Raw genomic sequence first — 16,318 nt, 5'->3', positions numbered from 1 at the left:
GTAGTTATGTAAGAGAATATCCCTACTCCTAGGGAATGCACAGTGATACATTTAGGGACAAAGGGCCTTAATGTATGTACTTATATACATGGTTCAGAAAAAAATTTATTTCAAAGAGGGAAAGAACACAAATAATTTTGTAAAAGGGGTAAAATGTTAACAATAGGCAAATGTGGTTAAAGGCTTAACAGATGTTTCTTGTACTGTTTGTCTTATTGCAACTTTAAGTATAAATTACTACCAAATAAAAAAGCTTTTAAAAAAGTACAAAAAACTGAAATAATGTAAATTTAAAAGCTTCTCTCCTTTAAAAGAGCAAATTTCCTTTGAAATTATACTCTTGAAATTGTACTCTCAAAAAGTATTTCTGTCATTTCACCTAAATATTTTTTAAAAATAAGGCCAGAGGCAGTGGCTCATGCCTGTAATCCCAGCATTTAGGAGGCCAAGGCAGGCAGATCTCTTGAGGCCAGGAGTTCGAGGCCAGCCTGGCCAACATGGCGAAACTCGGACTCTACTGAATATACAAAAATTAGCCTGGCATGGTGGCAGATGCCCGTAATCCCAGCTACTCAGTAGGCTGAGGCATGAGAATTGCTTGAACCCAGGAGCAGGAGGTTGCAATGAGCTGAGATCGTGCCACTGCACTCCAGCCTGAGCGGCAGAGCAAGACTCTGCCTCAAAAAAAATAATAAATTATATATATATGTATGTGTATATATACATATAGCATTTAGAATAGCACAAGAAACACATTTTGTGATTGAGTTTAGTTTTCTGTGACCATATCTATAAAATATTACTGATAATTTATACTAAAATGCATGATTATGCTGTTTCCACGAGTTAGATATATGTTTACTAGGTAGTTGTTAGAGCACTTGAAAAAATACCAGCCAATTCATTGTCAAAAGAGTCATGAGATATATGAAACTACTTGGAAGAAAGAGAAACTAGGGGAGAAGTAAAGTATGAATAAGATTCTAATATGAGCATTTTGTCATTGGGGTAAAAATGAAGGGAAAAGCCGTGGTAATGCTCTTCAAATTGTTCTCCCATTAATTTACAGTAGAATGATTTGGTTTTAATGAAGTCTATGTTATCACTTGAGCCAGTTTGTAAATCACATTTTTGTATTAGTTCTTTCTTACTTGGCTAGCTCTCAAACTTTTTTTTTTTAAGCTGTGATATATGTTTATCTCCTTGGAAAACCTCCTTTTCAAGTATTCCTGCCTAGAATTGCATCTTTGTCTCTCAATCTATTTAATTCTCAGTAGTCCAAATCTATATGTTGCCAAATTACAGATGTTCTCTACATATTTTATTATTAATTCAACTATTGTATTTAATGTTGCACTCCTCTAAGGCAGGGTTTATCATAATGTTATTAATCATGAGGATCCTAAGTAATCAAATCATGAAATTAAATGAAAGAAATTCAGTTTTTACTTTGTTGTGCATTTTTAATTTTCCATGCTGAAGTCAGTTTCCATTGGCTAGATTTTAATTCCACTCAGCCTAAAATTCTTCTTTTTTCCTTTTGAATACATTATTGGAGACTTGATAGGCTTTTGACAACTACATAGCTCTCAATACATAAGTATGCTTCACTAAATATACAATGAAGCATATTTCTGTATTAATAATCCTTTTATTTTCTTCCAAGTGTATATACTACCTCAGGCACGAGTTAAATAATACAATAAACAACAGCAATAAATCAGTGATTAAAGCAATACAAAATCAATCCCCAAATTAAAAAACTAAGTGACTGTGCATTGTGAATGTCTACATAAAGAGACTTAACTCTGCGACATCAAAATCTGTAAACCCCATCAGGTAGCAGGGACATTAGATGGGAGAGAGCACTAGAGAGCTGACACCTCAGTAATGTCAGTAACTTACTAACTTCCTCCATAACCTCACCTCTGTAGGCCTTAGCAGAATACTGTGCTTTGTAAAAAACAGTCACTTGGAAAGGATATCTATATTCCTTTCATTTGCTTTTTCATTGATAAAAATTTATTGGTACTTTTAAGAAGCCAGAGTGTTGAGAGCTTTATAACTCTTGGATCGAAGTTCATCCAGAATAAAGTCTCTTACGTATGTATAAAGTTAAGAGTCTCACGTTTAAAATACTCGGTATAATAATGGACTACTGTCGATATGCTTATTTTTCTCTTCTATGGCAGCAGTGATAATTATGTAAATAAGTCAAAGCTACATTTTAAAAAATTGATGGTTTTAACATTACAGGCTGAAATGGGGTCTCTTACCAACACTATACATTTTCCTTTTTATAATTTCAACTTTTATTTTAAATTCAAGGAGTCCATGTGTAGGTTTGTTACATGGGTTGGGGTATGACTGATCCCATCACCCAGATAGCATAGGACCCAGTAGTTTTTCAGCCCTTGCCCCCCTCCCTCCTATAGAAATACTTAACCACACAGAAGTGTGCAATTTAGAAGAAGACAGTCCAGATAATCAGTTGCAAGGGCCAGAGTAATTTTTTAAATAAAATCATATTCATTTTGAAGCCATGTGTCAAATTCTTCTGTTTTATCCAGATTGATGTAGACTTTGAACAAATAGTAAATTTAATATACCATACAAGAACACTTTATTTTGTGACTATTAATGGACTCTTGAAGTTTCTTTTGGCAGATGGAGATGGACACATGGATCATTTACTGCCAGGCTGTGAAGATAAAAATTGCCAAAAGAGTACCATCTACTTAGTGAGATCTGGGACGAAGCAGGTATATCAAGTTGTTTTTTAATGTAAACATTTTTTTTTATGTGCTTGGAAAAAAATCTTCTAAGGTTAGAAAAGATACCTGTAGAATCAGAACAGAGGGAACCCCAAAATTAAGTTACCGACTTCCTCATTTTAACTTAATGAAATGCATTTAAATATATTATTTTTTAATTTGTTGAGGGAAAAGCATTGTTATAATTATTTATAGTGAAGAAAACCCATTCTGGATACTATAATTAAATGATCTTTTAGCTTTTTATATGCCAGGAATATGGCAAAACACACTACAATAAAAGGTTACTTAGAAGAACGTTGTATCTATTTTCGAAACTGATCTTGTTTTTATTTGTGTTATTTAAACCTATTTTATTATCTCATGCTGACTTTTACCTGTAGCTTGTAGGTAAGCAATTTAGAATCTGACAGTCACAGTGGAGGATTAATATGGGAATGGTAGGTTATAACAATCATATTAGAATTAATGTTTCTTTTGGAGGGTAATAAATGATAGAATAACGTATTGACTTTTATAGCCCTTATGGAAAAGGAGCATCATATTTTATGTGAAAGCAAATCTTCACACAGTCAGCATTCTAAAAGCATTTAACTGGCCAGTCTGAGTACAGTGGTGTTAACTGAACACAGCCAGTTACAGATTTCCTTGTTGCTTCTCAACCCCCAAAGCTTCACTTTACTAGCCTTAAAAATAAAATAAATGAAAACATTTAACTGTTATACCTGTAAGTTTTATCTTGAACTTTTTTTAAGGTTTTGAATCACTTAAAACTTTAGGTCAAGTAACTATCATTGGTTCATAATTATTAGTAATCCTAGTAATTATTGCCTATCGACAGACTACTGTAAGAATATTTTCAAATTATACAGTCATCTCTGTCTGGGAAGATAAATGTCATAGTTCTTTGGTGACTATTACCAGTGTCATATTGATACTGAAAAATCTTTTTACTTTTTAGGCCTTAATACATTTACCTTAACAGGAGTACTTTATTCAATGTGGTTTATCCTCATTAATAACCTGTCAGCCTCTTCAGAAATTTGTGATAACGTGGCATTTTGTGAAATTCTTATCTGCTGAAATAAAACCCAACAATTTTTTAAAAACCAAGTGAAACCATTGAAACATTTTAATGATATATAAAATAATACTGTTTTGCTTAAGGATTGAAAAATTATTAAAGATGCATACCAATTTTTTTAAAAAACTCATTTTCTGTAAATATGTCTTTACCAAGTTTCCTTTTTCCCTGGTAAATTATACTTTCTTTGGAAAATACATAAATTGTTGGAGATACCCTGTTTATTAACCCCTTTTCAAGAAACCATCTTTAATATAATTTGACTTGCAGCCATATAAATGAGTCACCTGCTTAGAAGGAAAGGAAGGGAATCTCTAGGCATGTTTGGCCTCCTGCCATCTCAAGTCAGCTGTGCCTGCTTCTGCTCGGACATCTTCAGGTTATGTGGCAGCACAACTATAACTTTAATGGCATGATTTCCTCTCTTCAGATTTCTAGTTATTAAAAAGTGAAGATTTATGTTAATCTGAAGAGAAAGGGATTTCCAAAGCTCATTTTCAAATGAGCTTTCTGTTCTCTTCATGGCCATTAATATAGAAATAAAGGAATTTACTAAAAATGTAGCTTCCGGCCGTTTTAGTGACAGAGCTCAGTCTTCTTGGCTGAGAAGTGCCTGTCAGTTACTGATGAAGCCTGTCAGGCCTGGTGTTGTTTGGAAAGACTCAGGAGCTGCTCGGCTGGAAGGCAATGACTGAAGTCATCTGCATGTGTAAGAGGCACAGCAGTAGAATGAACAACGGGGTCTCTGTGATGTTCTAACTTTCCTCCTAAGTTGGTCCTCCCGAAAGCACATCAGTATTAGATGATATTACAGCTTGCTCTAGTTTTTTTTAAACGTTCATTTGAGTGTTTCTGTGTGACACAGTTTTAAATTATGTAATCTGACTAGATGTGTATTAATATCAGTTCAATCCTAAGATTCATGTGGTATTGTGAAAAACTTTCTAAGGCTTTCTGTGCCAGTTCAGACAAAAATAACTAGGATAAATTATAAGGGAAAGTACTTTTTTTTTTCCCAGAGTGTCACCTATTCATCAGAGTAAATTATGATACCCTACCATATTGTAGAGATAAAGAAGTTAAGTAAAATAATGCTTATCTTGAAAACTTAATGGATCGTTTGTTTTGCAAATTATAAATTTTTTTATAAAATAACCATAAAGTCTGATCTTTTTCTCTTAATCCATAGTGGGTTCCAGTCCTACAAGATTTCAGCAATAAGGGCACACTCTGGGGCTTTGTGCCATTTGTGGATGAACAGCAACCAACTGAAATACCAATTCCAATTACCCTTCATATTGGAGACTACAATATGGATGGCTATCCAGACGCTCTGGTCATACTAAAGAACACATCTGGAAGGTAAGGAAATTAAATCAAGTGAGAAATATTTGTAAACTATGTGAGAAATATTTGCAAACCATGGTACTTTGCAACTGAATAGTACCTAAATATGTTATAATCTCTTAAATAAGGAACATGATGAGCTCAGTTCCTGTTTTTAAATTTGATCCCTGCACTTCTCACAACTGCTTAGTTGTTTTTTTTTTCACAGATTCATTATCTGTAAAACAAAAATGAACATTTAGTCTAAAGTAAACAGTTATATTTCACTCAATAAAACTTAATCTTTAAAAGTTCAAAAGTTGTTATAGGCAAATGACCCAATTATATTTTGAGACCGAAGACACTGGTGGTTAAGAACTGACTCTAGGCTTTGATCTCAGTCCAACCACTTACCATCTGTGTGACTTTGGTCATATTACCCAGACTCTTCATGTGTGAAATAAGTGTAATAATTGTACCTCTGTCATGGAGTTATAGTAAAGATTAAATAAGGTAAAAGTAAATGAACCACTTAGAAAGATACTCTTGGCATACTCATTTTACATTTAGTAAATGTTGTTACATTATTGTTGCTTGTTTTGTAATGACATTGGAAATTCCACCATGACTATTGATACTTTTTGTATATGTCAACTGTGAGTACATTTATTGCATTAGCAGTGACTTTTAATGCTGCAATTACTTTAATTTTTGAAATAGAAGTATCAGTAGATAAACCAATATAGTTAAACTCATAATTAGCTTGAATCCTGACAGATGCCATAAATATGAGTATTCCTAAATTTTAATACCTTATCGTTTTATTCATCTCACAATTAATTATATTCCTTAGCCCTTATTCTTTCTTTCCTTTTACATTATTTTTCTGAGCATTAATTTATTTGTTGACGCTGGAATTACTAATGATTCAGCTCCATATTCAGAACCAGGCTCATGATACAAAACAACTTCTCCAGAAGAAGTCAGACCTGTTACTGCTTTTAACTCCAAACAGTGTTGTCCTGAAATCTGATATTTAGAGAAATATTTATCATTAGTGAGTGTCCCTAAACTATTTATAGAAAAGTATGGAGAGTCTGTACGTTAACTTTCCTAAGCACGTTGGTTTGAAATTATAATGTCTCTGCATCGTGTTTGTAGAGTTTTCCAAGGACATGATCAGGGTGCTCTGTTATGCAGAGTTTACTTGTAACCTATGTGTGTGAAACAGATCTGATATAGCCAAAACAAACTTCTGAATGGAACGTGAGTGTTGTTCCTTTTAAAAGCATAGTGGCACATAAAAACAAAGAACTGTAAAATTACTTTATTTTAGACATTGGCTCTATTCAGAAGAATAAGAAATTACATTTTAAATTCATTTAATCCTGTGATTACTCATCCTTAGAATATCTAAATAATTTATATTTTACTATAAACGTTCTTTATCAACAGTGTTTTTGTTAACAATTCCTTTGCCATTCAGCAATACAGATGGTATCAACTGCTAACTCAGCAGTGAACATTTTAGCTCTGCAGGAAAAATAAAGGCAGTTGTACTTTTTTATGAAAGTCTTAATACCATTATAAAAGCAGTTGTGTAAAACTCAGTTATTTCTTTTCTGTTCTTTTAAGATGGATGAGAATTGAAGGATAGATTTCAGTTCATCTTAGTGTTCATTCCATCACAGATGAGAAGTAGCCCTAACTTTAAATTAAATATAAATATTATTTAGAGTTGCTGTTACATTTCTGTAGGAAAATTTGACAAATCATATGAAAATTAATGTTCTAGACCTTGTTAGATCATTTTCTAAAATTCAAAAACAGATTGTGATTTCCTAGTAATAAGTAAATGTTTGATTAACACTGGTACTATAGAAGTTATGTTAATAGGCCGGGCGTGGTGGCTCACGCCTGTAATCCCAGCACTTTGGGAGGCCAAGGCATGTGGATCACGAGGTCAAGAGATCGAGGAGGCCATCCTGGCCAACATGGTGAAACCCCATCTCTATTAAAAATATAAAAATTAGCTGGGCGTGGTGGCGGGCGCCTGTAGTCCCAGCTACTTGGGAGGCTGAAGCAGGAGAATCGCTTGAACCCAGGAGGCAGAGGTTGCAGTGAGCCAAGATCACACCATTGCACTCCAGCCTGGGCGACAGAGCAAGACGCCATCTCAAAAAAAAAAAAAAAAAAAAAAGAAGTTATGTTAATAATGTATCATTATGTCGAGCACATAGAGTGAATATTTCTTCCTTCTTTTGAGAATTTAATCTAGTGACTGTGTTTAAGAATGTGACTCCTAGTCTTCATTCTGACTATTCCTATCACCTTTGTATGATACAGCCAAAATGTTGACATATTTAAGAAGAGTTTTATTGTTACTAATATATTGCAAGTCACGAATGAAACTGGATAGCAAAACCTGAGCTTCCACTGGGCTCTTATCGGAGTTCCAAGCCTAGAAGTAGCTAAAAATAAAAAAAGTTTTTGGCAGCAAAGAAGCACACTCAGAAGTCGGAGTATCAGCCATGAGAACATCCCAAGCCTATTAAATGGCAAGTAAATCTGTAAATGGCCAAATGTAATATATTGCCTGTTAGTTAATGCTGGGAAGAAAATGGCTTTTGTTTATAAAGTAATTTTAGTTTGTATTACTTTACCATGGTTTTTCATGGGTTGGTTATTATCTTTACTTTATAAATATGAAAATAGTCTGAGATAAATCAGACAGCTTATCCAATATCATGCATCCTAATTCAGTTATAATCTGCATTTTCATCAGCATCCTCAGCTTTATACAATAATTTAGCTTCACATTATTGACCCTGACTCATCAATGAAAGGTTACATTATGTTGCAGATGTTCTACTTTTTCAAAAGGCATGGAGGCTGACAGTACAAAGGCCTACATCTGTGGAAACATTTCTAGCCACTGTTCTTTTTCACGTTCTCTATGAAGTAGAGATGCCGGTGAGGCTGCAGAGAAAAGGGAACACTTATACACTGTTAGTGGGAATCTAGATTAGTCGAGCCACTGTGGAAAGCAGTTTGGAGATTTTTCCAATAACTTAGAACTGCCATTCGACCCAGCAATCCCATTACTGGGTATATACCCAAAGGAAAATAAACTGTTTTACCGAAAAGACACATGCACATGTATGTTCATTGCGGCACTATTCACAATAGCAGAGACGTGGAATCAATGTAGGTGCCCATCAATAGTGGATTGGATTTTTTAAAATATGGTATAAATACATTGTGGAATACCATGCAGCCATGAAAAATAACAAAATCATGTACTTTACAGCAACATGGATGCAGCTAGAGGCCATTTTCCTAGGCGAATTAACACAGGCACAGAAAATCAAACACTGCATGTTCTCACTAATAAGTGGGAGCTAAACAGTGCATACTCATCATGGACATAAAAATTCCAACAGTAGACACTGGGAACTACTAGAGAGGGAAGAGAGGAAGGAGATCAACAGTTGAAAAACTAACAATGGGGTACTGTGCTCAGTACCTGGGTGATGGGATCAGTCACACCCCAAAACTCAGTACCATGCAGTATACCCATGTAATAAATTTGCACATATACCCTGTGAATCTAAAATAAAAGTTGAAATTATAAATGTTAAAAGAAGAAAGAAATATTGTCCTGGATGTAAACTCATTCTGTGTCATTATTGAAGAAGACCTCATATTGCTATGTTCGCTTGCCTTCACTCAACCAACTCCAACTTGATTAGTTGGAATTTGTAAAGATCAAAAAATTTTCTTTCAATAATATTGCGTATTCATCTGCTATAATGAATCCCATACTAAAATTCTTAGTCCCATAATAAAATGGAAAAAGAACTCCACTAATTAGTTCTGAGGGAAGAAACCTCTGTAGACAGTGAGAGTTAATTCTACCATTAATTCCAATGGAGATATATTAAAAGATATATTACACATTATTTATCAGCAATCAATTTTTAATTAAAGTTTTAATAGATACCCTTACACACTAAATTTATAGGTATAAAGTTGCATTCCTTTATGATTTTTAAATTTTCTCTAAGTCTTTAGATACGACTCCTTCATGTTTTTAGTATTATTTGCCTTTTTAATTTCTTTCATCAGACTTGATAAAGGCTTCTTTCTCCGTTTTTTGTTTTGTTTTGTTTTGTTTTTGAGACGGAGTCTTGCTCTGTCACCCAGGCTGGAGTGCAGTGGCGCGATCTCCACATACTGCAAGCTCCGCCTCCCGGGTTCACGCCATTCTCCTGCCTCAGCCTCCCGAGTAGCTGGGACTAGAGGCGCCTGCCACCACGCCCGGCTAATTTTTTGTATTTTTAGTAGAGATGGGATTTCACCATGTTAGCCAGGATGGTCTCGATCTCCTGACCTTGTGATCCACCCGCCTAGGCCTCCCAAAATGCTGGGATTACAGGCGTGAGCCACCGCGCCCGGCCTCTTTCTCCATTTTATTATTTCAGTCATGTCTGTGTTTTTGTTAGTATTGTAGAGGTTCAAAGAATCACCTTTATTTTCAGTAAGATGAATTTCTTCTATGAATATTTTATGTTTATTTTTACATTTTTTCCTGTTTTGCTTTCTTCAAGTTTTTTTTTTTATTTTTTACATTATTTCATTGAATACTAAACTAATAGAAGTTTACTCTTGTTTTCTATTAAGTGCTTTTAAGACTAAATATTGTGAGCTTGACTTCAGGTCATATATTTTGATAAGTGGTTTCATTGTTCTTTTTTATTTAAAATCTTGCATATAGACAGAATTATTTAGAAAGGTATCTTAAAGGGTTCACATAAATATGTTTGGGCCCAAAGTTGTTTTTATGGTGGTTTTTTGGATTTTAGTCTATCTCTTCATTTTTTATGCTTTTAATATGGCATTGCAAATATAAATGTGGCTTGTGCAATACTTTTAGAAACTTGTTGAAATGTTTCTGGTGGTTTAATAGCTCAGTCAATGGTTATCTGAAATATCATTCCAGTTAATTATGTTATTTAAATCTTTATTTTTATTTTCTTTTCTGCCTTTTGTTGGATTATTCAACATTTTCTTCCTTTTATAGTTCCTAAGGTGGTTAACATATTAAAATGTTTATTTTTGTCATTGTGGTTATTAAATATTAATACCTATACTTAAATTTTACCTTTAATGAACTACTGGAGTTAATATGTAAGGCAAGTATTTTAGGACACTTCTAGTTCTCTCTCTCCCCACCCCGATTACTTCTCGTTCAGTGGTATTATCAACTGATGGAATGATTTTCACGTTTTGTTGCTACAGTTATTTACACTTAGCTACAGGGTTTACTGATTTCTCTGATCACCATTGGATATTATATCTTTTGTTCTTTCTTCAGTTTCCATTTTTCTGGACACATTATCAAGTAATTCTATCTGGGAGGGTCTGCAGCCTCTTTCTGAAACTTTACATGTCTGAAATTTTCTTTATTTTCCCCCAGCCTGAATTGCTAACTTGGCTGAGTATAGAATTCTAGATTCAAAATTATTTTACTTCATATCCTTAAAAACACTTCACCATTAAATTCTGATATTCACTTTTGCTAGTCAAGTCTGGTGATAATCTGGTTGTTCATTGCAGGTAACCTCTTATGTTCTTTCTAAGATACTGGATTTGTACTTTATCCATAGTAGTTTGAAATGTTACCATGTGGAGTTGAATTGTGACTCCTGTAAATTTCTATTTGTTATTTTTGTCTTCTGTTTCATTCTCTTAGGTTTTTTTTCTTGGTTAATTTGTTTCTAAAGCTCATATTAGAACACATGAGGGAAGTTGTAGGTCTGCCCTCCTTGTCTCTCTGCCCATACCCTCACATTTTTTAACTTGTATCTTTTGTGCTGTGTTCTTGAAAAATGTCTTTGTTCAGCTCAATAACTACCCTGATTATAGAAGTGAACAAGACAGAAATGAAATTTACTCACTACAAAGTACTAGTCACCACTGTGAAAGCAACCCAGAAAATATTACTTACTAACAGTGGGTCATAAGTATCATTTTCCAAGCAGTTTATATGTATAAGACAGCACATCATTAATTACAGAGAGAGAGTAGTAAATGGTATATGAGTGTATATACTTGTCTTTCCAGACAAATTATGTTGGTAAATTTCATTACTTATACACTAGTGGTACCAAGGTAAATTTCATCATTTTCCATATGTCCATGAAGTGCACTGAGTACACTTCTAAGTTTGTTTTTACATAAAATCATACTGTGATAAAGTAAAGTAAGCTTTTTAGCTGTTGAATCATCAACATATACAGTTAACTTTTGTATTTCATAAGGCAGTGCTGGGAAAGGAGAATGCCATTCTGAGATAATATACTTAAATCCATTTTATTTAATATCAATCAGCTTTTTTACAAGAATAGTGGCCACAAAGTTTTATGACTCCTAAGGAATAGTAGCAGTCCTCTTCAAAAGAAGAGTGACATGGAAGATTTTGCACTTTTTTTTGGTAAATCTTAACCATCTGTATGAATCAGACTAGTGGTTATCATGTGTGGAATCACCAGGATGACAAGATGGAAAATCCCTCTCCTAATAGTCTGTGAATAGGACAAGACTTAGATTCAGGCCTGTCTTGTTATATATATACTTTCAGTCACATATATTAATAAAAGGAGAAATAAAACACAAATGGAGAAACAAATGTACAGACAACATTTATGCTCAAAGGAATTCAGGTCAGCGTGCATTGTGAAACACATGCACTACGTCATCTCTCACATACAGTTAACCGAAAGTTTATTGTTAAATGCACCTTTGGATAAGAGAATTAAATAAAGATCATGTACTTTGGATCTCAGTTGAAATGCCAGTGCTGCCACTTATACTTCTGTTTCCTTTTGTCACTTACTTGACCTGTCTATGTATCTGTAAATTTATAAAATGAAGGTGGTTATACCTACCCTGAAAATTCCTTGTGAAGATTGAAATACCATTCCTTTCCCTTTCCCTCTTAAGCTTAACTAAGAAACCTGTAATTAAGCTAGACTGGCACAACATGAGCAATGACTTTAATTCCAAGAGATCTGTGACAGCTAGGTAACCTCCTACTGACTGTAGACTACACAGATTATTGATACGGAAAGAACTGATGGCTATTTCATTTCTATTCTTTTTCTACAACTATAAATCCCAAAGGGTTGTTTATTTATGTTTCAGAACATTTAAAACATGTAAGTTAAAATGTATCAACCTAAGAATTTTTTTTTTTTCCAAATCCCAGTGACTTAGTCCGATCAGACTAATTTAAGTAAGGGTAGAATCAGTTGAAAACTTGCAACGGAAAATTATTAACAGTCCAGGTGTGGTGGCTCAAGTCTGTAATCCTAGCACTTTCAGAGGCCAAGGTGAGAGGATCGCTTGAGCCCAGAAGTTCAACACCAGCCTGGGCAACATAGTGGGACCCCATCTCTACAAAAAATAAAATGAAATAAATTAGCCAGGCATGGTGGCAGGCACCTGTGTTCCTAGGGACTCAGGAGGCCTGAGTAGGAGGATCACCTGAGCCTAGGAATTGAAGGCTGCAGTGAGCTATAATTACACCACTGCATTCCAGCCTGGGTGACAGAGTCAGACCTTGTCTCTAAGGAAATAAAAGGAAAAAGAAAATGGCTAACACTAAAAGGGAGGATTAAAAGGTTTCAGCAGGAAGTGTATTTCTGTAGATTTCCGGAAGTAACTTAAAATGTCCAAATCTTTCCGGATCCTCACTTTGCAACCTTTTCCCCCTAAGGCTGATAGATTAAGTGCTATATTGGGTAACTGTTTTCAATGTTGTGTATGTGAGTTTTTAAAGCTCATAATAAGTCTTTGGTAGCAAGATACATCTCTTTACATAAGCCCATCACCTTTTCTCACTTTCTTCATAAGCAAAGACAGAAATAAAGAATATATACTATACGGAAAGAATGTAAAAGGAAAATATAAATCAGCATTATTGTCTTTTTTTTTTTTGAGACGGAGTCTCGCTCTGTCATCCAGGCTGGAGTGCAGTTGTGCGATCTCGGCTCACTGCAAGCTCCGCCCCCTGGGTTCACGCCATTCTCCTGCCTCAGCCTCCAGAGTACCTGGGACTACAGGCGCCCGCCACCATGCCTGGCTAATTTTTTTGTATTTTTAGTAGAGACGGGGTTTCACCTTGTTAGCCAGGATGGTCTTCATCTCCTGACCTCGTGATCCACCCGCCTCAGCCTCCCAAAGTGCTGGGATTACAGGCGTGAGCTACCGCGCCCAGCCTATCGTCTATTTTTCTTCACATATTTGTCACTAAATCTAAATATCAAGACCTCGTCTCTGTTTTTGTAGAGAAGAAGCTTAGTTCAGACTGATCTAAGTGTTTTCTTCGTACCAATGTGCAAACATAGCAAATGTAAGTCAGGTAACAAGGCGATGTGGCACAGTGGCATGAGAATTAGACTTGATATAAAAAGATTTGCTTTAAAGGCCTGGCTTAGTGCCATAATTTCTGCATCTGTGAAATGAAGCATATACTTCTGGTGCATTACGGAGAAGTTGTCAAAATAAGAGTGTAAATGAGAGAGGAAAGTATGGGGTGTTCCATTAAATTAGGCTTTATTTATCTTTAATTTCTTGGTAACAGCTTTTTAATCCCACAAAGTAAGTTTTTACAACGTTTAAATTGTCTATGTCTAGTGATTGCAGCATTAAGATCTTGGACATAGGGCTGAAGGGCTCCTCAAGTACCGCCAAAGTGGGAGCCCAGGCAGAGGAGGCACTGAGAGCGAGCGAGGGCTGTGAGGACTGCCAGCACGCTGTCACCTCTCAATAGTATAATCATTTAAATATACTATGTATTAGTCATTAACATTGCTAAAAAAAAATACCAAAAATGTCATACCTAAAGAAGAGGTCTTTTCCTCAGCAGGACTTCTTTTAACTGAAGTGTTTGGGAGCAGTGCTTATGACTTATTTTAAAAGACAAATTTCTCTAGTCTTTTAAATATGAATACAAATTTTGACTATTAAAAGTGACTGGTAACCCTTCCGTTAATAGAAAAAAAGCAAATACAAGTTCCTCGAGAGCAGGAGTCTTAAAGAACCAGAATAATTCCCTCTCTGTTTTAGTAGCAGGTACTTATTTTTTCTTGTGCTTCTTTTCAAATTTACCACACCATAGCCTTGCTTTTATAATCAGAAACCTCAGAAACATAAAGATTTTTTTTTTTTGAAGACTCATTGAGGAAACTAGACAAGGTCACATCTATATGGTTGGCTGCCTCTTCAGTATCTGGCATCCATGAGAAAATACCTAATGAAGTGAGTTAGTGGGCCAAGTCTTGAGTTTGTCCAGTGCTATAGTCTAACAATAAAAAACCTGGTTGATTTTGATCAACCAATAAAATGAGTCCTGTTAAACAAAATTTTAAGTAGGACTTTTGAATAGGTTGTTGGAAATAAGCACCAGATATAGATGAAATCGTTTTATAATTGATTCTCTGTGAAATCAGGCATTCCCTATATTATTGTCATTTGTCAGTCATGAAATATTTAGCTAGAAAAAATTGGAAATAGCTGGGCACGATGGCTCACGCCTGTAATCCCAGTACTTTGGGAGGCTGAGGTGGACGGATCACTTGAGGTCAGGAGTTCAAGACCAGCCTGGCCAACATAGTGAACCCTTGTCTCTACTAAAAATGCAAAAATTAGCCGGCATAGTGGCGGGCACCTGTAGTCCCACCTACTCGGGAGGCTGAGGCAGGAGAATTGCTGGAACCTGGAAGACGGAGGTTGCAGTGAGCTGAATCATGCCATTGCACTCCAGCCTGGGCGACAGTGCCATCTCAAAAAAAAAAAAAAAAGAAGAAGAAGAAAAGAAAGAGAAAAATTGGAAATACTGCCAGTTTGAAATAGAATTCATGTTTACTGTAAATCAACACAGACTCAGTAAGGCACTTGCAGGTTTGACCTTTTTATATTATAATACATTAATTTACATTTTCTCTAGTTTTTACTCCATTGTCTCTCAGTGAAAATCTGCACCAAGAATCATCTTGAACTCTTTGTTCCTATGGGAAGGAGGATTGCCTAATGGTGCTTGTTTTGTTCACTGATCTGTGTGTTTTATTCTCATTTGTCTTTTAGGAAATCTCTCTAGTCATGAATGTTATTTACTTTTATTAAGGCACATAGATTTCTGTGTTGCAATACTTTTTAAAAATTATACTCCTGGGCTTTTAGGGCTGAAAGGAAATATAAAATCATATAGTCTACTTATTTATGAATTAATTAGGGCACAGAGAACTTAAGTGATTTATCTAAGATCACTCACTTAGTAGTAGAATTGAGTGGATCACTCAATTAGAAGTAGATCCAGTTCATTGCATAATCTTTTTTACTGTGCTATGTATTTATTCAATAATTTGTCTATACTTACAAAGGAGCATTATGCTAGAATCTGAAAATAAATAACTTAAATTCGGTACTCGCTACCAGCACTAACATTCTGTATTCAGAATTCCATCAAGTGTTTCAAGATGTCTTGTTTATATTAAATTCTTTAAGCCATCTGCCTTCTATTTTAATGTATATTGTAAGAATCATTAAAGCCAAATTTATTGTTAAAATCTTGGAGATGCATAGACAGCAGCCCTTCAGCTGTGAGTTTTTGCCTCCATGGCTATCCAAACACATCATTTTACCACCAAGTAACAGTCACTGGAATTCAGAACTGTCACTCTAGGAACGGTGGAATAGTCTCCAGTTCCTCCAGGTCTTTCTTTGCCCAGGGACCTTATCCTTCTTCCCTTACCTGCTGCCCTCAGGGGTGTGAAGAACTGGACCTTCCTTCAGCCTTCAGCCATTCATGTCAGAGGTCTCCAACACACCATTGTGACCAAGTGGTAGGGATGGCTGACTAGAAGCATTTCAAGCACACCTCATACTTCAGAGAGCAAAATAGCATGTAGACTATTACAGTTAGAATAGATTTTCCAAGAAGGAACATGAGGAAGTCAACAGAAAAGCAACAAGAAAAAAATAGGAAGCAGAAGGAAAACAGGAAGCCTATTTGACCAGGGTGGGCCAGGAACTGGGAGTGATTCCCCATTACAGGAAAAGGTGAATGAAA

At 35.2% G+C, this 16,318-nt stretch overlaps 1 protein-coding gene across 1 annotated transcript in view; it reads left to right on the top strand.

Annotated features, from left to right (window-relative positions):
• ITFG1 (integrin alpha FG-GAP repeat containing 1) overlaps positions 1-16,318 on the top strand; it is a 302,379-nt gene that overhangs the window by 144,271 nt on the left and 141,790 nt on the right. The window contains exons 9-10 of the mRNA XM_003819828.5: positions 2,668-2,762; positions 5,048-5,220. Of these exons, the coding sequence (XP_003819876.3) occupies positions 2,668-2,762; positions 5,048-5,220 (268 nt within the window). The remainder of the gene's footprint in view (positions 1-2,667; positions 2,763-5,047; positions 5,221-16,318) is intronic.

This window comes from Pan paniscus, chromosome 18 (genome assembly GCF_029289425.2).
Source record: "Pan paniscus chromosome 18, NHGRI_mPanPan1-v2.0_pri, whole genome shotgun sequence".
NCBI lineage: Eukaryota > Metazoa > Chordata > Mammalia > Primates > Hominidae > Pan > Pan paniscus.
The sequence above is the reverse complement of the archived record's forward strand: the minus strand, read 5'-3'. Positions and strand labels throughout refer to the sequence as shown.